Source organism: Haliotis rubra, unplaced genomic scaffold (genome assembly GCF_003918875.1).
Source record: "Haliotis rubra isolate DU_JTF1 unplaced genomic scaffold, ASM391887v1 Scf1474, whole genome shotgun sequence".
Lineage (NCBI taxonomy): Eukaryota > Metazoa > Mollusca > Gastropoda > Lepetellida > Haliotidae > Haliotis > Haliotis rubra.
The window spans coordinates 89450-114106 of NW_025765419.1; the positions used below are offsets into that span (position 1 = coordinate 89450).

General features: G+C 38.9%; 1 protein-coding gene and 1 long non-coding RNA gene across 4 annotated transcripts in view; both read right to left on the reverse strand.

The window, feature by feature from the left end:
* Positions 1 to 15708, reverse strand: part of LOC124269790 (cadherin-99C-like) — a 43512-nt gene extending 27804 nt beyond the window's left edge. Inside the window, exons 1-2 of one of the 3 annotated variants that reach the window (XM_046704829.1) lie at positions 15576 to 15708; positions 13761 to 13838 (exon numbers count right to left, since the gene is read on the reverse strand). In XM_046704829.1, the coding sequence (XP_046560785.1) occupies positions 13761 to 13838; positions 15576 to 15675 (178 nt within the window). In that variant the 5' untranslated portion in view covers positions 15676 to 15708. Of the gene's footprint in view, positions 1 to 5048; positions 5153 to 13760; positions 13839 to 15575 lie in introns of those variants that run through there. The other 2 variants (XM_046704827.1, XM_046704828.1) reach the window with 2 other exon arrangements.
* A 6213-nt stretch (positions 15709 to 21921) lies between these two features.
* On the reverse strand, positions 21922 to 23216 carry LOC124269796. The gene is made up of 3 exons (XR_006896612.1): positions 23167 to 23216; positions 22994 to 23105; positions 21922 to 22607 (listed from the first exon to the last, which is right to left on the reverse strand). It is a non-coding gene; the product is annotated as an uncharacterized LOC124269796 (long non-coding RNA).
* Between the last annotated feature and the right edge of the window lie 1441 nt (positions 23217 to 24657).

Sequence of the window (24657 nt, forward strand, 5' to 3'; positions counted from 1 at the left end):
TAGCCAGAACATGCCTGTAACCCGTGGAGTCGGTTGCTTGAGTGGTTCGCTCCCTGACTTTATGTACCTATGTTTTCATACTTCGAAATAAGTAACTTTGTTGCGGATGTATAACTAGCTAGAACATGCCTGTAACCCATGGAATCTGTTGCTGGAGTGGTGCACTGCCTGACATTGTGTACCTATGTTTTCATACTTCGAAATTAGTAAATCTTGTTGCTGATGTATAATTAGCTAGAACATGCCTGTAACCCGTGGAGTCTGTTGCTGGAGTGGTGCACACTCTGACTTTGTGTACCTATGTTTCCACACTTCGAAATTGCTAAATCTTTGTTGCTGATGTATAACTAACTAGAACATGCCTGTAACCCATGAAGTTTGCTGCTGGAGTTATGCACTCCCTGACTTTGTATACTAGTAACTATATTTTCCTACTTTGAAAATTTGTAACTCTTTGTTGCCAAAATGTATCCAGCCCTAACATTGAGTTGTGTACCCCCTGTGTTTGTATACCTATCTGAAATGAATAAAAATATTGAAAAAATATATATATATATGTTGTTTCAAAGAAGTTTGATTCTTTAAAATAAATTTGTAAAAACAACAAAATATCAAACAACAACAATCATACAATGTACGAGTACTTTGGTGATATTAAGAAACACTGGAATCAAACACGCATAGAGTTATCGTTCTTGTTTAAAGTAGTTCTGATGTTCCTACGCCAATAAGAAATCCTTCCAGAGGAGCACGAGTCGCTATTCGGTATTTTCCCATAAGACAGACCGCTTAAAACAACACATTTTATGGTTGGTTGCATAAGGCTAAATTAAGCTGTACCCTTGATAACAATGGTATGTGCCCAGATGAAAAAGACAACATTAGGTATTGATTATAGTTTTATCAATTCATGTGATGTATTTTTAAATTCAGACATATTGCATCAACATATATGTACATCAACATATATTTGCACATTTGCTTGTGAATATTATCAAAACAAATAATTTATATACATGTACCTTATCAAACATATGAGACCAAGCACCATATTATTTTACATCACATGTTTGTCAGTGCACAGATAACACTTAGAAAGTCACTTGAACATCATCATTTTATCCTTTCACTTTGTTCTTGGCATAGAAGTAGCCATCTAGAAGGGTGATCGGAAAAAAGTCTTAGGAAATAAGTCATGTGAAAAAATAACTAATATATTATAAAACATCCTGTTCTCCAGTTATATACTTTGTGTATACTGAATTTTATAAATACTATTTCACCTTCATCTTCAAATCATCTTAAGTAATAAAAACATCCTGTTCTCCAGTTATATACTTTGTGTATACTGAATTTTATAAATACTATTTCACCTTCATCTTCAAATCATCTTAAGTAATAAAAACATCCTGTTCTCCAGTTATATACTTTGTGTATACTGAATTTTATAAATACTATTTCACCTTCATCTTCAAATCATCTTAAGTAATAAAAACATCCTGTTCTCCAGTTATTTGCAAAAACTAATTTAACAACTGTTAAAAAATCAATTTCTTCCCCAATATTTCTGTAAACATCCTACTATTGAAAACATTGTTTCTCTAATGAAATGTGATTATTCACCACTTAACTCTAAAGTTGCCAAATTTATCAAAACTGGACTTTGTTCAATGTTTTAATATGGATCAATATGCTGTATGTTCTCTGTGTCACTAATATCTTACTATACTCTGTAGTGACTCTGGGTCAGCTCATTAATTAAATAGGGATGGACAGCATGGCTCAGCTTATTAGTGTGCTCATTGAGTCTGTCTTATGAGTGGTCTGTCTTTTGGGAGGTCTGTCTTTTGGGAGTGAACCCGCTATTCGGCTTGTCCCGGATTAACACGAGTTAGTCACGAATGCCTTCCTCAGAGGCACGAGTCGCTCGCTATTCGGCTTGTGGCGGAATAACACGAGTGGGTCACGAATGGGAAATATGTCGAGCAAAACATGTGACGGTGCGATGTAATTTCCATTATGACCATCACTTTAATGTTTCAAATTACACAATAATTACTTCATTTATTGCAAGGAAGACTCTCATGAACCTCCACGCATAGCGTGTACGCGATATAGCCAATAATGTGTGGGGATATGTTTATTTCCTTGTTGCCAGGGACGACCAGCAGGAGAGGGTTGAGGGGGAGAGTGGATGATGATTTTTATGGAGAAGCATGTGTTATCGTGCTAAAATTAAGCAAATATATATAAAATATATTTGATTAATTTAGCTTTATTGTAAATATACTGAGTCAAAAAAGAAACTTCACATTCTTTCTTCAGGGCACTATAAAAGAACAAGAGATGGTAAGATGGTTAAATTGTTATTATTTCATTGCTGAGATCTGTGTGATGTACTCGATACACTGACAGTGCCATAATCAGTACCATTAGGCTACACCGCCGTTCCAAAACATGGGTATACAGAATGTCAAGTCACAATATGGACGTCGAGAATGGAGACTGACAGCCCGCAACCGATTTCGAGTGGTCTGTGAGGACAGTCGACCTCTAAACATCTCAGCCCTGGTTCGTGTAGCCGGCAGAAATCTGTCACGTAGGTGACGTAGGACGATTTTGACGGTCTTCTGCTCGTGACGTCACACGTGGACGACCCGACCTTGGGCGATCAGAAGTGGTGCCAGTTTGTTGTAGACGACCTCGCAAGTCATACACAGTACGACGGCTGCATCCCATTGCTCTTGCGACGTCAATAACTAATCTTCCCACTTGCAACATGCCAACGGCACGTTCACGTTGCACATTTGACAATCGTGGCATTTCAAGTACCGTTAGAACTGTGGTTTAAAAGTGTTTTTTCAATTCTTGAGGCCAATGCAAACACGTGCATATGAAGAAAACTTCGATGCGAAGATCACGTGATCGACTGCACGTGCAAAACCTGATTTGGCACTAACGAATAGATGGGTTTGAGTGGGTTTTGCTAACGTTTTTCTAGAGTCGAAAGATAGGGATCCCATTTCGGATACATAGATGTATCATCAGAGAAAAATTATTCTTTATTTTTCAAATTACATTTTGTGAAGTTTCTTTTCACAATCCAGTGATCAACAGCATGCGCATCGATCTGCGCAATTGGGAACCGATGACATGTGTCAACCAAGTCAGCGAAACTGACCACCCGATCCCGTTAGTCGCCTCTTACGACAAGCATAGTCGCCTTTTATGGCAAGCACATGGGTTGCTTAAGACCTATTCTACCCCGGATCTTCACGGGTCTTGTACGCAGTGATCGCTTTGATCGCTTTAGGCAAACATGTCACTGCACAGAAAATCTATGCTTGCACTGCGGTGCAATAAAATGTGAAAAGTCAGCGGGGCTATTGTGCACAGGTAACTCTTCCCTCCGGTCATCACTGTCTATACAATGGACATAGGCAGTTAAAACAATGCGAGCTGGTCATCTTGAATGGAAACTGTGTGCGTGGCACGAGATAACAAATCACTGTGTTCCGGGTTAAGGGGTATATATGGAGGGCAGGTGTAGGTCCTAACCATCACTTGCACTCCAGAAATAAACGGATCACGTCACAATTCTGTGCTCACGGTTTCCTTCTCTATTCAAGGTAAGCAGCTCACTAATTCTTATTGATGTATACATGTGCTTTGTTATATGCAATACTGGTGTATTATTGTAATTAGTGATTTTATTATAATGTAACATAAGCGTTACTTTGACCAATGTGTACAAGGTGTATTACCAGTTTTGTATGCAATGTTTAGGTCAATTACGTTAAGCTATATTGTAAACTACAACATAGAATTTTTATGACAAATAGTATTTTATAAAAGTAATCATTGTATCGCCCTTTGCGGCTGATATGTTAAGACATGACGTTGTCTCCCTTCATTACAAGCGACGTATCTGCAAAATGATTACCACCCTTTAGAATAAATATAATGTGTCAGATTTGTAGAGTTCATAATGTAATGTATATGGTGTAATGTGTTGTTTGATTTAATTATCAAGTCATTAATGGACAATGTTAAACTATAGGCTAGGTGCAGCGTATCACGCAAACTACCTTTCACATATGTAAACCTGGAGCTAATTGAGATGTTTCGTGGATCATTGCTTTCAGTAGCCTCCGGCCACACTCGTAATCTCTATCCACCAGGAGCCCCTTTGTCTACATTGTGTACCATTAACCTGTACTCATGTATAATTGTCTTTATGTCACATGTGTTTCATTGTATGAGTTTATTGTGAATAAGAAAACATGTGACACCATACTTACTGTAAAATGTTGTTAAGCCATTACCGCAATAATTCTAAAATATGGAATGTTTAAAATTACTTACTGTTTATGAATATCTTAGATTATCAAACTTCCGTTTCATTTATTTTATACATTGCACGGTATATGAGTTCTTATAAATATTATGTTATTATATAATCTTATTGATTGTTTTGTAACGATCACTTGCACTCCAGAAATAAACGGATCACGTCACAATTCTGTGCTCACGGTTTCCTTCTCTATTCAAGGTTCCCCAACAACACAATTCCCCATCTTAAAGTGAGGTCTCTACTTCTCAACAAGGAGAAAGGCCTCACAAAATTATCAACTAGACGAAGTCGTGTATTAAGACCAGAAACCACACGATTTCACATGTACAATGTTCTCGCCCCCCACCCACCCCTCCAACATTTATGTACAAAGTAAGTGACTCCTTGCATGTCATGTAGAAATTCAATGTCCCACTTCCCCTTCCCATATTTTTAAGCATAATATTTTCATATTCTTACGTACCCCCTAGCCATAAATTATGAACGGTCCCTGACACAGTCCGTAACGGCGGTTATCAACACTACTTAAATTATATATTTACGTTACTACAATCTACATATACCTGCTCCAATGGATATGGTAAATTGTGAGATTCATTCGTGTTGCTGTACACTCTCAAACATGAGTTTGTGTATTTTGAGGTGAGACATCTAATACACCTATTTCATCTTCTAAACAAGTACAATTTCTTACCTTCACGTCAACGCCCAGGTATTGGTGGACACAGCTAACGTGAGCGAGTGTTAGGGTTTAATGTTGAAGCAGCTGGTTACATCGGGAAGTATATTCTATTTCAATAGGCGGCGATTGTAGAGCCGGTTTGCTATTGTAATGACGTACCATGTCAGGTGAGGGATGGGCTTCGGGTGCACATTCCATAACCCTATAACCCTTTTTCTCTATACATGACAGCACTATCACGGAAACTATGGACGCGTGTATTAGTGGTACAGTCTAAAACGAATTATGTACGCAGTAGATGCTTTCATCTACGTACTGTATACTCATATACTCAAAGGCAAAAGTTACTGTATCACCCAACAAACGGACTCAGTGTTAAATCTTTACAGTCTGAAAAGTTATGTCTGAATGTTAGTCTGAGTACGATATCACGGCTTGCAGCTCGTTACAGCCAAACAGGTATAACAAATGATCGTCCCCGTACAGGAAGACCTCGAGTCACCACTGCAGCCCAAGATCGGTACATCCGGGTACTACATTTGCGTGATTGTACTGCCACGGGTGAGAGCACAGCAGCAAGGGGGTCTCTAATTTGGAGGATATCCGGTCAAACTGTTCGGAACAGGTTGAGAGAGATTGGACTGAGAGCCAGGAGACCCGACGTCGGGACCGTGCTACGTCGTCACCATCGCGCTCAACGACGGTAGTATCTATGTCGTCATCTGGAGCTAGTATGACGTTACAGTTATTATCACTAACCGTACATATGAACATTTTCATGATCAACGTAGATGGTACTTACATTTACCTATGAGATATATCAATCTACTTAGAAGAAGCCATCATCTAGTATCAAATTATCAATTGGTAATCAGATACTGAGGGAAACAAATAAGGGAACACCGCTGCGGTATTCAAAAAAATTGATGAAACCTGGAAAATATTGAAGGAATGCTTGAATTGTCCTGTGTTCCTATATATCTCAATATATTTTGTCAAGTAATCCACTACATTTATTGGTCTAAACATCTCAATATCACGGTCTGATTATGACAGCATGTGTCCTATGCGTGGATGATTTATGGCATGAATGCGCTTCTACGAGAAACAAAAAAACAACACAGTGGGCTGACAGGCGATATTTTCTCAAAACAACTGCCTCTTCAATCCTACGCAAAATCGGAATCACAAATGATCATTGTGTATTTCACAAATGATCAGTCAAAAATATTCCTAGTGTGGGGATCTACCTTCGGTTGCTGGCGATCTATATCCCGTATTTTATAATGTACTGTCATAATTTGAATCCAGTTTTAGAGATAGATATTAGTTTTATTTCTAGTGTCTGTGATATTCTAGATGGGTTTACTGTCCTTCTTCGACAAGCTTTTAGTGATTTACATGTATTTATGATGAAGTTAAAAACTTGTTTTAGTCACGATGTGGCTGAAATATTGCCGATGTGACTTTAAATTTTAACTCACTTACTCACTCACCGATCCGTTAAATGCAATGTACACTAGAACCGAACAGAGCCAAAATAACAAAGGTTGATGTGATAAGAAGAGAGAGAGGACTGAAATGTATACTACTGGTGAAATTATGAACTGACTGGTACGGGGGATGGATGAAATGTTCTTAGTACAACTAGGTAACCTACGTCACTGACATTATTAAGTTTAATACGTTCAATGATTATTGGTTGCATTTGAATACAATATACAGCCAGGCAACATATATATATCATATAGGTTCATCACATAATGGACTTGGTCGATATAAACACTGTCAGCACATTTGTGGAATGTAGTCTTGTGCCAATAACGTAGGTACTACTACTGCCATGTTCTAGACTTATACCTAGCACCTGATCACTCTCGGGCGTATCTAGTATTGACACTCTGCACCAGTCACCTTTACGGACAAAAACACATATGCCGCCTGAGCCTCTGTGTTGGGTTGTTGCGACAGGGCTACACTTACAGTAGACATCGAAATCGTCATTAATTCCGTTTACGAATGATGAATTGTGTTCATTGAGCCAATGTTCAGTGACGAAGAAGATATCTGTGTTATCCAGCCTTGTACATAGTTCACGGGTTCCATGCATTATACCTCTGATGTTCCAGGCTGCAATACGAAGCATGATAAGTAAGAGGGTAGTATATGACATGTTTGTCATTATCATGAGTTTTCGTTTTCAGCTCCTAATCTGTCGTTTGAGTACCATGCACGGTTTGGCACCCATTCCCTGCAATGCACATTAGTATGCCAGAACGTTTCATCCGATAGTACTACTTTAGCACTTTGCGTTGGGACATTCAGTCGGATAGTGTGAGTTGGGTTTCGTCCTTCCCAATGCTTTAAAAGGTTCATGTAGCTAATTCTTACTCCCCTTTCAGATGAATAGTCCTTGATTGCATCTTTCACAATATCAAAAGGCTGTTCCGCCTTTACGTAAGATAGCACGAGTCTTTTGTGTCGGAAGTGTGAGGCTCCCAAGAAAGCCTTTCGCCACTATTCTTTAAATTTAACCGTCCTTGTATGTTTGTCTTTACTTGAGATTTCACATGTTGCGTCATTATTCACGTCATTGTTTTAATCTGGTCAGGTGACATCTCCTGTTTCAAATGTTGCGGGCTAATTAACGAGTTCTCGCCGTCACTTGGTTGGCTATCTGAAATGCTGATTGCTTTAACAATGAACCGTCGCTTGTGTTGTAATTCTGTTTCTCGGTGTTCTGTTCACGTCATCGTATAGCATGGACTTTTCACCGCTTCAGAGTACAAAAGCTTGTTTCTTGTGTTTATACAGTCAAGCTTCCCATCAATAGCACACGTTCTCTTGTCAATAGCCATTATGTTTTAGTCTATGGGTTGTATCAATGGGTTGTATCACCATGTAGGTGCTTGAACCTGCCACGTGCTCACTCATGATTTGAAATCTGTTCTCGTGCCCAGGAGGTTCAGCTGTCAAAAAACACATCTTCCGTTCTATTTAATTTTTAGACTAACACTTACTGAAACATACTTGTTACAATAATACTCATTTGAAATTAGATTACACATTCTGAAATATATTATGTGTGAGAACACATGACAAGAACATGGCAATTAAGTTTCTTTAAAATCACACTGTACCAATATTCGTGTGATACACACACACACACACACACACACACACACACACACACATAACTTAGCACAATGCTCCTTTGGGTACGTTCTCATACGTTACATATTATATATGACATGATGCAGATCTTTCACTTGGTAACATGTCGATGAACCTGTGTTCCAAACGAGTAAGCATCTGACACCCATGACAGCAAAAGCATTGTATGATTAATTAGTAATTGTTAATTTGTGCCTATATGATAAATGTAGTAGGAAATTGAGACAGAAGGGAAGTACCGACAAATCCTTCAGAAATGTTAACAACTGCAGAGATCTTGAACATGGACACCACAGTGTGGTTATAAAATGATTAGTGATGTTTATGTGTAAGTTATTTAATGCTCACACAATTCCACTGAGAAGATAATTGGGGTGTTTAAGGTGTCCTGATCCCTGGCTAGGATGCTGGCAGCAACATTTGGGTCGCCAGGCTGGAACAAAGATTCCAATATTTATCATTAATGGTCTCACACATGTTCTATAAAGTTATCTGAAGCAACCTTCACAATCCAATGTATTTAACAAACATAACCATTAAAAACAATGATGTTGCCTGTTAAATGTACCCAAGTTCAGCAGGCCCTAGAGCATACTGGTAACCCCACGAATTTGTATCAATGTGTTTTCCTGTTTTAAATCAGTCCCCCATGTATCACATCAGATATGTATGTCAGACAGACCTACATCATTTGAGCAAAGACGGGGCAAACGTACCATCCAATATACCTATATGACCATATCAAACTGTAAATGTTAATTAGGGCTCTCACGAGTACTCGGGTACTCGGGGCCGAGTCGGGTAAAGCAGGACTCGAGTCCAATTGAATGGACTCGAGAACTCGCAGGGGAGATAACTCTAAACGCCTCACGCAATCAAGATGGATGATCGTGAGAAGAAATCCAATGTCTGGACGCATTTTGATCTTGATGTAGTGGCCAAAAAGACGAAATGCCGTCTTTGTGGTGTTTCCCTTAGTTACGCAGGTAGTACAACAAGTTCCATGCGCAAGCATTTTTCCTGTAAGCACCCGCAAATAAGCACTGTCGAGAGAAAACCAGCTCAGCAAACAACGCTGGGGCAGTTTGGTAATTTTGTTAGCAAAAGTCACAAGCCTGTTGACAGGAAATGGTATGAAGGTATTACGCAAAAAGCAATGCTTATGTGCGTTAAAGATATGCGACCAATAAGCCTTGTTAAAGGGGAGGGTTTCAGGGCTTTCTGTGAAGCTTTGAACCCAAATTACCAGGTTCCATGTGCCGCGACAATTCACAATTACCTCATGAAGTCGTATGAAGATTGCAAGGAGAACATAATATCAGTACTCAAAACAGTACCTGCCGTTGCCCTAACTACGGACATGTGGACAAGCGTAGCCACTCACGGCTATATCACTGTCACTGCCCACTACTTATCAGATTAGAATTTAAAGTCATGCATCCTTGTAACACGACGTGTAGAGGAGAGGCACACCGGTGCAAATATTGCCACAAATCTGAAATCAATTCAGGAGGAATTTGGTATCAATACAGTGGCTGGCATTACAACTGACAATGCTTCAAACATGTCAGTTGCAGCAAAAACGGCTGGTTATCCCAATGTCCGCTGTTTTGCCCACACACTGCAACTTGCTGTTCATGATGGGCTCAAGGTACCTGACATTGAAGACATGCTAATGCATGCACGCAAACTTGTGGCCTTCTTTTCAAAGTCGACAATGGCAACACAGTTTCTCGAAAGTCATCAGAAAAAAACTAGGAAAAACCCCAAAACATGTCATCACCGATGTTGTGACGCGTTGGAATTCCGTCTACTTTCTGCTTGACCGGCTGTCCCTCTTGCATGGTGACATTGTTGCATTGCTTTGCGATCCCCTTCTCAAAAAACACAAACACATAGACCTAAAGGACAACCACTGGACGTTGGTGGACCAGCTTGTCATAGCACTGAAACCTCTTGTTCAGCAACAGAAGTTCTGTGTGGTGAGGAATTTCCAACGGCATCTGGCGTCTACCCTTTAGTCACTGCACTTGTTGACAATCACCTTGTAGTGAGAGATCTTGACACCAACATCATCGGTGATATGAAAGCGAGAATCTCCGCCGGTCTTTCTTCACGCCTCTTTCAGGACGGATTCCTACAATCCCCTACCCTGATAGCGTCAGCACTTGACCCATGCTACAAAAAACCTGAAGTGTCTTAAGCCCGAACAGAGAACTGAAGTCCAGGATGCAGTTATTGACCTCATCACTCAGGCAGCAGATGATCAGCCGCGTACCGACGTTGACCTACCTACGGCTGTAAGTGTGAAAGAAGAGCCAGGATCTCCTTTCGAGCCAGCTCAGCCAACTGTGAAGAAATTCAAATTCTGTGAATCAGGAGATGCGATGTCGTTCCTGCTCAGTGACATCATCGAAATATCAGACGACATCGAAGACAAACGAGACATCAGAACAGAATACACTGAGTTCCTGAACGCACAAACACGAGTGAGAGAAAGGTCTACTTTGAAGTCTCTATCGCTATCTTGGTAGCGTGAGAATGAGAACCTGTTCCTACGTATAGCACCACTTGCCAAGAGGTATCTCTGTATACCTGGAACCAGTGTTCCATCTGAACGCGCGTTTTCTGCTGCCGGACTCACCATTACTAAACAACGGGCTGCCTTGAGTCCGGAGACTGCAGACGCAATCATATTCCTAACCAAGAATCTACGAGACGCATTAAAAGAGGAAGAACCCCCTTCAGGCTCAAGCTTGAACCCTGTTATTAAGAAAGAAACTCCTGACGACACTAGAACAGAGATCCCCCTTGCCGCTCCCACAGAGACCCCTCACCAAGCTCCTTTGCCTGCGTTACCCGCTTTCCCCGACATTACAAACTGATGGACTATATACATGTACAAGAACAGTGTCGACAAAAACGTTAAAGTTAATGTTTCATTTTCAGTATCAGTATAAGTTCATGCTGTTTCAGACTTCAAATTTGTTTGGTTTAAAGTAAATATGTTAGCCATATTGTTAGGCTATATGTGAAAGCATACGGGTGTGTATTCATATTATTTTTTTCATGAAGTTGTGTTATTGACTTGTTGTTTCGTGATAAAGTTATGTCACTTTTAACGGCAAATTCTAAAGCAAAAATGAAAGATTATTTTCTGTCGTGTTTCAATAATAAGCTATGTTCTTTAAAGCTTGGCCTTGTGTTCTTGCCTTCTTGCATTAAGTTCATTAAACAAACAATTTGATACAATTAGTCCTCACTCTTGTTGTCTTGTTCTTATTCAGCGTATTTCAGTGTTCAATAATCAACACATACATACCCATCTAAAATAACATTCACACTTGGAGACCTAAATCCTGAAATAGTTAAAGTTTTATTCACAATAAATACCACTGACCTGATCTCCGTTCAGTAGAGTTTCGGAAGAAGAAATTCAGTGTAGTGTTACTCAATAAATGCTTAGTCTTTAGTTTGAAACCAAAACGTTTTCACTATAAGAAGTCTCAAATAAACATCAATCCTGTTTTACATATTATATTTTTTAAGTCTCATAGTCGATACATTTTTACAAGATATCCAATGCAGCACCAATCAATGAATGCTTTGTCTAAATATCAGTTTGCGCACGTGTTTTGCCGCAATTTAACCATGATTAAGGTTAATTGATTATGTGACTTATCGTCTAGGTGAATGTTTAAAAGTCGCTAATATGTCGTAACTGCAACGACACATTAATATTAAATAATCTTGAAAGCGCAGTCAAACCTATAACCAAGAGAAAAAAGAAGTACATTGATTGGTTTCTTTTGATCACATTATTGATCGCATACAACTTGGTCACAGTGACACTTACGCTGCCTTCACGTGCAATAATAAAAAGGTAATATATACTTCCATTGACATTGAATATCAAATCTCAATTCAAGAACGTTTAGATTCACATATACATGTTGCATTATTCGTAGATTGGAAGTTGGAACAGCCACGTGTATGCCTGAATGTTGGTTTTAGATAAGCATCCAAATTGTCGGGTACTCGGGTCCGAGTCGGGTCTGACCCCTCGAGTACTCGAGTCCCAAATTTTGGACTCGTGAGAGCCCTAATGTTAATGTCAGGATCACATGAAGACTACTACCAGGGTTCAAGTCATGAAAATAGTGTCAAAACTGTCAAGGTCACATGATGATTGTGTCACCATCAATGACGAGGTCCTATGAAGATGTGGTCAACATCTGCTGCAGTGGAGTCCTCATGGCAGTGTCAGCATCAATACTGAGGTCAGCCAGTCAGTGCCATTATCAATTCAGGTGTCAAGAATACACTTACCATACTTGTGCAGGTCCAGAAGGTACCATCAATGTAATTGTCAGGTTTTATGTTATTGATGATGACAGGGATACAGTCAGTCAGACTGCAAGAAAACTTTTGAAGGTGTCTTGAGAAAGATCACGAAGGACTGAAAGACTATGTTGAACCGTGAGGTGACATATCTTGAGGTGAGGTGAAAATGCCTGTAGGTTAGAACATTTCATTATCAATAGAGAAGTCAAATACCGGTTCTAATGTCTGGACAAAATGTACCAACATGCTTAAATGTCAAGATATGTCGAGGGAGATAAATTCAAGATGTGTCAATGATCAATTCACCTATACATGACTACATTTAAGCAAGATTTGGGACTACTTACTGTGTTTATGGTGAGATCTGTACACTGGAGGGTATACTCAAACACAGTACTGTCGTCAAGTGAGTCTGGACGATCACCCGAAAGTCAAGAATATATGTTATTTATAAAACACCTGTTCTTGTTCTCGAAGCACTGTTATTTTTTTTTAATGAACACAGATACAACTTAAGGTATTATTACCATCCCTGTGAAAAACAGAAACAAACAATGAGAGCATAAATTGTTCATGTGACCAATGGGTTGTTGAGATATTTCCAAGATAATCAGGTGATCTGTGCCTTAAAGTCACTGGTACATGTTGTATTAACAAGAGGTTTTCATGTTTTACAAAATGACCAATACATACTGCACACACAATAGACGCACCAGTGCTGGAAATATCCAAAGTGTAAATAGGAGCGACAAAACCCTTTCACATTCATAATAATGTTGATTCTACAATTGTGACTATATAATGAGCAAATATTTGTTTCAGCAGTATTACAGTTTACGATGTTGTTTGTAAGAAAATCGAGTCTGGACCAGACAATCCAGTGATTGTCAACATACATCTCTGTCAATGGGTTTCTTCAGCCTCAGGAACCATTCCCTTCCAGTTACGCTGCCACTTCGAGGACCAGACTCCAGTGCAAGGACACTTCGCAGGAGGAAGCGGAACATTATTATAAGCATCAAACTGAAGCCCAATGCTCTGTGTATTGCCTGCCAGTCCAAGTCCAGCTCTATTCAGATTCTCCCCTTTTTCTATGTAAGGAAATAGTTATTTTGTGTGACTATGAACATCCACTATATAATATGAGTACATATTAAACAAACACACAATCATCTTATACTACTACTGGGTTTATATACAACTTACCATCAATTGTTGCCTGATTATCTACTTCATGTACAGATACCCTCAAGGTTCCCTCAGCAGATGCATCTTGGCAAGCGTCTACAAACAAACAATACACATATCACTCACATTATCACAACGAACTTGCATCCACTCCCAAAAAGCTTTTCGTTTTTGCTTAGCATGAACACATGGTCTTCATAATCCCTTACAATAATTGTGAATACCATGAATGTCCTGTCAAAAACCATTGCCATGAACGCAATGAAACTTACATATTTTCTACTGACATATACTAAATGAATGAGTAAAATAACCTTTACATTGTATTTCTTCATTAACAGGAATGTTTTGGGAGATACAAACATATAGCATTATTAAATCTGATCTAAAAATTTGCCTTTGAATATGATGAACGCAGGAAATATTTTGTATCGCAAATACATTTATTATGTGAAAGTTGATTGTACTTGTTTAAGGAACCACTGCAATAACATTCTATGGCATTCTTGGTAAAAGCGCATGCTAATTGCCTTGAAACAATGCTTCATTGAACTTTGCATGCAAAAGAGGTATTTCAGAAAGTGTAACAAGCAGTAGTGCAAAATATATGCTAATCATGCCAATCCATAGGTAAAATTCATATGTTTGAACATATTGAAACAGGTTAAATTCACGCATATTTGGACAAACGAAGATCATAAACTTTTAGGACCAATATGAAAGAAATGCATTAGGCAAATTCTTGAAATACATCTTTCCATCATCCTATGCAGGCAGCCAAGATCTTCCAGATGCACGTTATGTAGTCTCAGAACGCAAACTTGTATGTTCCAAACAGTTTACATATCCATCAACACCAAGCACAGAAACCATTTCCATGGATCAGAAAATGCAGGCTTGGTGTACCTAAACCTTTCATGGAACAATCTTTCTCATCTGACCCGTCAGGACACTGTACAATCCCATCACATTTACAATATCGAGCAACACAGGTGCCATCAGCACACAGGAACGTGTTGGGGTCATATAGATACTGATACTCAGAATAGTGCCCAAATATCTCGTGATCCAAGTTGTAGTCTGAGTTCCAAACTTGGTCCAACTGGTGGGAATAGCTGTCCACCAATGCCCAAGACTTGTCTAAATGCGAGAGACAAACATCAGGAAGTCTTTCAATGCTCACATTCTGTACACAGACCTCCTAAACTAACATGTAAATACACATAATTAACGATATCATACAATATGAAACAAATCATAATCCAACTCGGACAAATGATTATCACCTGCAGATGAAAATCAACTTAAGTAAAAGTAGGAAAACGTGGGATCTTTTACAATCCGTCTTATCATACCTAAATTTTGCTATTAAAAGGGGGTCAATACATATCACAGTGTGCACTTTCTGTTATATTGGAAACTATATTTGTGCACTGTACTATTAACATGACGGTGGTTTTATACTGTTCTTTAATCTAAAAGTAGTTATACACTCATCCACAAGTTCATTGTACAAAACATTATGTTTGTTATTTCTCAATGCGATTTTTTATGATTTCAAATATTCATTACATTCGTAAAAACAGATTATTTCACCTAACTTCTCGCAACTACAGTGATGATGTTATGTGTTGGAACAAAACAATGACAAAAGGTCATTGCCAGCACTATTATCAAACATCTTTCTCGGTAGTAAAATATATTTCTTTCTTCTGTACTTTCTAATCTATAGAATGTAATCACAGAAGCTGCTCTAGGGCAAATCTGACTAATCCATATCTTATAAAACCAAGGTATATTGAAGTACTGCACTAATATTAATAGTATACTTACTGTAAAAGTTGACTTGCTGTTGTGATATTTGTATACATGTCAGCAGGATTAGGACACAGGTCAGCATAACCGGTGCCTGTGCTGACGGCGTTGTCGCCATCTTGTGTGTCTCCCTTGGAGCTGAGGTGGACGTAGCTGCAACAGATTCTATAATACAAATCTTGATCTTATTTCATTGTCTGTCATGTGGTAAATAAATACTGATACGCATTCATTTATATCTCGGGAAGCGACTTCACAAGACAATATTGCAGTCTAGTAAATGATACGCACGATTATAATATCATGTATGGAGATAATGGATTATGTAAGTAGTAAGTTAATATCTCCTACTAAGGTGATGTATTTGTTTCAGACAGTGACACTAATACGCTTCCCTCGGAAGCAAAAAGAACATTGTGGACTGACAGACGCTGACAAGCTACTGCCTCTTCGGTCATACACCGAAAATCGGATTCACAAATGCTCAGTCAAATGTAATATACACTAGAATTGAACAGAGCCAAAATAACAGAGGTTGATGTGATAGTATGGAAGACAGAGTACTGAAATATACACTTCTGGTGAAATTATGAACTGACTGGTACGGGGGATGGACTAAATGTTCTTGTGTTGGAAATAGACAAAAACAGCTGTAGGCTGTTACTCTGTATCCCTACAATTTACACAATTGCAAACAGCATATGTTGAAATAACCAACATCGGTCTAACTGGGCCTTAAGTGGAATGCGTAATCGGATTTCAAGAAAAGCATGTTTACTCGTAAAATCGGGCAAAACTTGGAACAAAATACCGATAGCTGCTGTAAACAATAGATCAGACTGGCAATGAGGTCGCTCAGCCAGGTATGATGACGGACCATCGACTCACCTGGCATGAAATGCATGTGCTGCCTACGGGCTCAAGGAGTCAGCTCAAAGATATTTTATGCTTTCTCATGCTGAATATGTCTGATCTATTGATTTGTAATCTTACGTGTCTTTCTTTCATAAGGATTATGTTGAGATATGTAAAAGAGTATGCTACCCATAGAAAAGCTTAAATCAGCCATCGTATGAAATGTCTCAAAATATATAGGTGGCATGACCACCCGATGAGAGACAGGACTGGATATTATTTGTAAATTGTTATGACATGCCGTTTGCTTCCCCAGTTTATTTCCCTTAAAGGATTATCTTGCCTCAGCTGATATCACTATCCCCCAGCCCGACCCCTACCACCGTCTGTGACACCTGTCCTGACACACCGTTTGAGACGACCCCTCCTACCTGTTTCTTTTTATAGTGATAGTGAGACTCCATGGTAGCTACATCCTTAATAGTTTCAGTAACAAAGTGTCATTGTGTACTACCATGATGTGTCCTGTTGTATAATGTGATAATGTGTAACAATGTGTCATTGTGTACTTCCATGCTGTGTCCTGTTGTATTATGTGATAATGTTTAACAATGTGGCATTGTGTACTACCATGTTGTGTCCTGTTGTATTATGTGATAATGTGTAACAATGTGGCATTGTGTACTACCATGTTATGTCCTGTTGTATTATGTGATAATGTGTAACAATGTGGCATTGTGTACTTCCATGTTGTGTCCTGTTGTATTATGTGATAATGTATAACAATGTGGCATTGTGTACTACCATGTTGTGTCCTGTTGTATTATGTGATAATGTGTAAAAATGTGGCATTGTGTACTTCCATGTTGTATTATGTGATAATGTGTAACAATGTGTCATTGTGTACTTCCATGTTGTATTATGTGATAATGTTTAACAATGTGGCATTGTGTACTATTTATCATGTACACACCATGATGTGTCCTGTTGTATTATGTGATAATGTGTAACAATGTGGCATTGTGTACTCAGCAATATCCATGTTGTATTAGCAGAAACATGATGTGATAATGTATAACAATGTGGCATTGTGTACTACCATGTTAAATGTCCTGTTGTATTATGTGATATACATCAAATGTGTAACAAAAGTAAATGTGGCATTGATGCCGAGGTCAAGGTCAAACACTGTACTGACAACTCAAAACCCTTCAGATGTAAATGTACTGTTTTACTTAGTCAAAATATTTTTGATAGTGTTATCTTTTATGTTGTATTATGAGTTTATATTCTCCATTGAAACCCATAATGTATAAACAATGTGGCAACAAACTTGCATGTTAAACAACCATAATATTTTATTGTACAGAAAGTTGTTTGTAATTTACCATGTTGTGTCCAGATGTTTTGGAAAATATGTTGAAATATTATGTGTTTATATATATTTTCTTAATAATAATGCCACAGAATATGTATTACCATGTCCAAATATGCCTATGTTTAATCATAAGTTTAATTGATTTTTTATTTTCTTTAAAATGTTTGATCTCCAATCTCCAACATGGCATTGTCAGGAGAAGTGAAACTAAGTACAAGGGTTTGAACACTCCATGTTGTATTATGTGATAATGTTGAGACTACTGAACTCAACAATGTGTCATTGTGTGCAAGAGACCGTTCTTCCATGTTGTATTATGTGATAATGAAACATTAAGAACACAGCCTTTTAACAATGTGGCATTGTGTATGCTGCTATCTGCTTACTGGGATCTCACCCTACAGTCTGAAGCATTTTAAACGCCGCCTCCTTTAGTATTTTTGGATCACAGGATCACTATTGCAGAAGTAGAGGGGAGACCAAGCGTTGTGACCTTGATAGACATGAATCATGAATCATCCATGATGTGTCCTGTTGTATTATGTGATAATGTGTAGAGCATTAAGAACACAGCCTTCCAGTTCATGGTGTGAGCTGCTGCCAGAAAGGTATGCAGAATGGAGCTGTACACTCTACAGTAGCTGTTGGATCTGTATGCTGCTGATCTGCTTACTGGGATCTCACCCTAGTCTGAAGCATTTTAAACGCCGCCTCCTTTAGTATTTTGGATCAAGGATCACTATTGCAGAAGTAGAGGGAGACCAAGCGTTGTGACCTTGATGAATCACAAGTTGGAACCATGCAGTTACATCTGAAAGCAACCCAACAGCTGTGGAGTTCATGCATGTTACCCCTGTTTGCAGCATCTGGACACAACAACTATGCCGAATTCTGCACATTGTATCTTCAGGATTGTTTACTGTGCTTGTCAATGACACTTAAGGAGAGACATAGTCATAGAGCAATGTCTAATCAGAGCAGGCAAAATTCAAGGAGACTTAATCAACATCACCCACAAGGATTCAGCATGAACCAAATAACTGCTGTCTGCACAAATATGACAGGGATGACATTTGGAAAGGTGTTGAAGAAGGCATCACAAGTAGTCACATTTGATTTACCACCATGAAGAAGTGTGTCCGCCTATGATGTCATCAATGGAGCTGTGTCAGCGATTACTATCAATAACTCTTGTGAATGGTCCTCCATGTGATAATGTATAACAATGTGGATCCATGAGAAAATGCCCAAGTCTGTCCTGGCCAGATATCTGCTTACACATTACCGGTACCACAAAGAAGAAGAAAACACACAACACCAGGCGTAGTCGTTGGATGTGCACTTCTCCAGCATATACCATGGCCAAGGATTGGTACCATTGCTGACATATGCAAGATCTATGTTGATAGTGTCATGCACAGAACAACAAAGAAGTGGATGTAGATGTCTTCGTGGCACTGATTTATCACAGCAAACATGTGAAGTCACAGTAACAACTTATATCTATAAATAGTTGGCTGCAATGGGCGAGCGATCTAAGACTAGGCTAGTGATCCAGCGAGCTTAAGGTGCCATCGAGCCCACCTGGAGTCAACTTTGTGTACAGACTCTTTCAGTGTTGTCACAACCCCTAGTGTACAGTACACAACCCTGTACTCTTAAAAGAACCCACGAATCTGTTGGTATATGACCAGATGGTGTCCGCATGAATACGTGCAAACACCAAGTTGCGGGTGCAGCAACATGCACTAAACTTGGACAACGTACTGTGACTATGTGTCCCAGTCCACCCACCTGTGAATGGGTTTTCGTTGCGGCTAAATGGCTGCAAAGTTGTATGGTCCTCAGGGAGTTGAGGGTTGAATAATATGATGTGCCATTGAGATTGACATCCTGTGATCGAGGAAAAACAACGCGCATTTGAGCTAAGCTGGATATTGGCGCTATGTACATGGACATTACTTGTATGATTTTGCATTGCTGCTTTGTTATTTCATCTCTGTATATCTTCAATTGCTGGTATTTATGTTCTGTGACTTCTGTTGTAATAATGCGGCCAACTCAGACCACAAGACAACTGGCAGTTACCGTTATAATGTGTACCTGTGTTTGTTTTCTTTTTTATGTCATAACAATCACTGTTGGTATCAACAACGAGACGGTAATTTTACTCAAAATGTTAAAAGAATGTTTCTATTAGCTGCAGTGAAATCGTGTGTCCCTCAGATATTTATAACTTCAGCCCGCATTCACAGCAATCACTATCATATTCTGTCTACTCACGCCTCGAAATAAAGTGTAACTGACAGAAAATGGATACGTATACATATGTCATAATTAATGGAGCTTGCATTGACGACCATGTTATGTACTGTCAAAATATTCAGTGTATTATGAGATGTCAGTCAGGTACAACAATGTATTTGATGATTAAGCAAACTGATGTCAAGAAAGGCAAACAGTTTTTGCATCTTGCTCCATTTCCTTCACCAGGTTTTGATCCAAAAACTCATTCAAACATTGCAAAAAAGATTGATGTCAGTGAATGTTTCTTATTGTGATAATGTGAAATATAACAAAATTGTGAAACCATAAACCATTCACGACCTCATGACAGTAGAGTCAATGGAAGCTGATGTTGATTCTGATATGGCGGCCATCTTGAATTAAAATGGCGGCCATTTTAAATTCAAGATGGGCATGTAAATAATTAAAATATTGCAATTTTCAAAGCAGCACCATGATACTACCATGTGACACCAATGTATAACTATGACAAGCATTCAGCATCATGTGCTACCTCTTGACAAATAATGCTACTAAGTGGGATGTTCTTGTTTTTAGTATTGTCAGGTTGCAACATTGTTGCAACAAGTGGTTACTTTAGGTAATGCAACAATGTGTTGTCCCAAGTGCTGAAGCCATGTGACCACTAAGGGTCTTGTTTAAGCAACATTGTTGCAACAAGTGGTTACATGTCCCAAGTGCTGAAGCCATGTGACCAAGGGTCAAGCCATGACACATTATGTCAATGTTCATCACACATTTTCTTGCATTGTGTAAATGCTCAAGTTTATTAATGAGTTAAGAAAGGGACTCTGAACACAAGTCTGATCTTGGAGATTCAATCCGATGTAAGCCGTCAAAGTAGTTGATAGATAATACTTTAACAGTGAGATTAAACCAACAGTCTTCACTTCCTTAAAACAATACCACAATTTTCAGAAAACCACCTTTAAATGAGTTTGACAATATAAGATCAACCTAAACCAGAAATTATTTTTAATGCCTTTCAAGAAAAAAGAAACTGAAATGTGATCACTTGATATTAAATTGAAAAAAATAATTTTCAAGACAATGTTTTCTTGCTAACCGATTTTGCACATTTCAAGTGTCATAGATGAGTTTTAAAGTATTTATATAATTTTCACCACTATCTGACTTCTTATGCCATGTGGAATCTGTCCTGACAGTGGGTATTGTCTAGCACTGTCTTGACATACTGACTGACAACTCTACCCTTTAAAACTAAATGCAACTGTACCCTTTAAAATGAAATGCAACTGAACAGTGTATACATCAGAGTAATCAAACAGTTTTCTCACGGACTACACCTATTGTCTGATGTTTGGTTGTACAGATTTTTCATGCACATAATCATGATAATGGCTTATATGAGGTAAGGCTGTCTTCAATGTGAGATGTATATCATCATTTCACAACACACAAACTTATCAATAACCTCTTGTTCCAGTTCTGTAGATGTACAATCTGATTTTTCTTATCCACTAATCCATCAAAGAACAGCTGGAAATATTATTTTCCTTACACATGCTAATGTTCTGGGTATTTTTCTGCTTCAGTCAGTCAAAACTAGCCAGTAATCAGCTGAGAAGTACAAGTATCATCAGTTGACAATAAGAGTACAGCACACCTGACCTTCTCACACAGGTGATATACGACATATTACACACAGCAATATAATGCAATGATACAGTTTCTGAAGAGATTCCAGTAAACAAGTCCAGTGTGTTGTGGAGTTCAAGCAGGTGTTTGTTGAGTGACAGCAGCTTGTGCCAGTTGCAACCAGCTAGTAGGATGTGTACTGTCTGCCATCACAATAAACTTGGTAACATGTAAGCCATATATCCGTCTTGGGTCACATTCACATCTAGTTGGTGATGTGATGCAGCGAGCATGCTGTAAGTGTGTGTACCAATACATCTGCCTTTGTTCCATGCATAACAAGTGATCTTAAACAACTGCCATATCGCAGGGTGGAGTGAGTGGTGATACAACGGATCTGCCCAGTGCTGTAACTGAAGTGACATGACACGTGGTAGTAGGTGATAACCATCATAACTTCCCATCATGTCCCACAGTTGAGGTGGGGATTATATCATGCTATAAACTGCCACTCATGTCATGAACTGCACACCACACATTATCCTGGGATAACCATGCTGACAAACATACTTGGATAGTTAAAGATTAAAATGATAATAGTCATAACTAACAAACTATATTTGTACTGTGTTATCTGTATATCTACGTGTACATATTGTCTGAATCAATTATGTTTAATTAACAACTGCTGTCACAATCATGCTACTATTTATGATTTTAGATCCACAATGTAAGTCTATCTACAAGTCTTGCATTGTCTTTGTCAGGATAGAAAGAGAGAAGGTCCTAACATGGTCTATGGGGGCTTTTACACTGTCAACCACACCTGGCACAGATCACTTGTACATACCTTCATCTAGGTACACAGGCGCTACTCCACCACACACCTGTCACAGATCACCTGTACATACCTTCAGCTGGGTACACGGGTGCTTCTTGCATCAGTGAACCACCACACACCACTCAGATCACCTGTGTATACCTTCAGCTAGGTACACAGGTGCTACTCCACCACACACTTGTCATAGATCACCTGTACATACCTTCAGCTAGGTACACAGGTGCTACTCCACCACACACTTGTCATAGATCACCTGTACATACCTTCAGCTAGGTACACAGGTGCTACTCCGCCACACTCTTGTCATAGATCACCTGTACATACCTTCAGCTAGGTACACAGGTGCTACTCCACCACACACCTGTCATAGATCACCTGTACATACCTTCAGCTAGGTACACAGGTGCTTCTTGCTTCAGTGAACCACCACACACCACTCATATCACCTGTGTATACCTTCAGCTGAGCACACAGGTGCTACTCCATCACACACCTGTCACAGATCACCTGTATATACCTTCAGCTGGGCACACAGGTGCTACTCCATCACACACATGTCACACATCACCTGTGTATACCTTCAGCTGGACACATAGGTGCTGCTCCATCACACACTTGTCATAGATCACCTGTATATACCTTCATCTGGGCACACAAGTGCTACTAGAGTCAGTGGTCCACCACACACACACAGGGTTGTCTCTACAATATAGCCTAGTTAAATCAAATGTGGCTCTGTCAACACAATACATCTTGTGACATAGTGATTCACAGTTCCAGCTGCTTTATCAGAGAGTGACTTAAGGCACAGTAGAAGGAAGATCCTGCACACTGGAAGCCAAAGAGATATAAAGGACCAATATACAAGTAACCACATCAACAGAATAAATCAACATTCAACAAAGAGTAATGAAAATGAGCAAATCATATGCAAAAGTACGAAAAAATGTCAAAGACAAATTTCACTTTCTCTGAATGCGCACTAGGTTTCAGGCAGGTCATGTATTGTACAGATAAGTACTTGAAATCATGGTTACATGGTAACACGAGAGATATGTGTATCTAATCATGGTTACACAGCGATGTCATACAAGTAAGTGTAGGTAACCATGGTTACATGATGGTACATCTTGAGCTAGCTACCTCTCTATGAAGGTACTATTGACTTCCTGTTGGCATGCCACAATCTCCGACTGGATATATACAAATGGTGGTATATATTACAAAGTCTGTTTTCTGGCCAGTTAATATCAGTACTGGTCTTCTAGAATACATATAAGTAACATCATAATTATTTAGTTCCCTCCCCTGAATAGCACGTGAAATCACCAAGTGCTTCTCCCATTCATCATGTGTAAACAGAAGGTTTTACATAGTTCAATAAGGTCGATTCCATATTTATTTGTCACATAATCTTTGCTATCTCTTGGTATATTAAACATATCTTCGACGTAGTCCATATCTGCAAGTGATGGTATATGGTTTGAACTATCATTTTCTATGTAATCTTGTATATTTCCACATCTAGCATTCAGATCTCCCAAAATTATCATTGATGGACTACTGACAGATGTGTCTGATAAAATGGATAACAAGAAGCTTTCTAGGAAATCAATTCCTTTTTGTGGTCTGGTATCACTTTTCACTGATGAATTGAAGGGGTGTATATGCACAAATCCAAGAAGTATATGCTGTGATGTGCCCGTGAGATCTTTATCAATGAGAAGAAATATGCAATCAGAGAACTCCAAATATCCCTTCATGACTGCTTTGTGAATCTTGTAACTGACACACACTGCAACTCCTCCACGATTATTATAATCTCTATAGTTGGTATACACGTTATGACACGGAAAACAACTTTCAATATCAACATCATTGCAATATTTCCAAATCTCAACAAAACCAAACACATCAAATTTCTTACAACGTGTTACAAAATCAGTATCTTCCAATTTCGGTTTCAAACCACACACATTCCACATAATGAAATTTAATGTCTCATGATGTTGTTCCTGGGCCGGGCCAACTTGCTAGACGGCAGGTTCGACGACACCAGGTTTCAGGCCTTGTTTTATTGTAACAAGGGAGTCAGTTGTGACGTCATACGTATATATGTT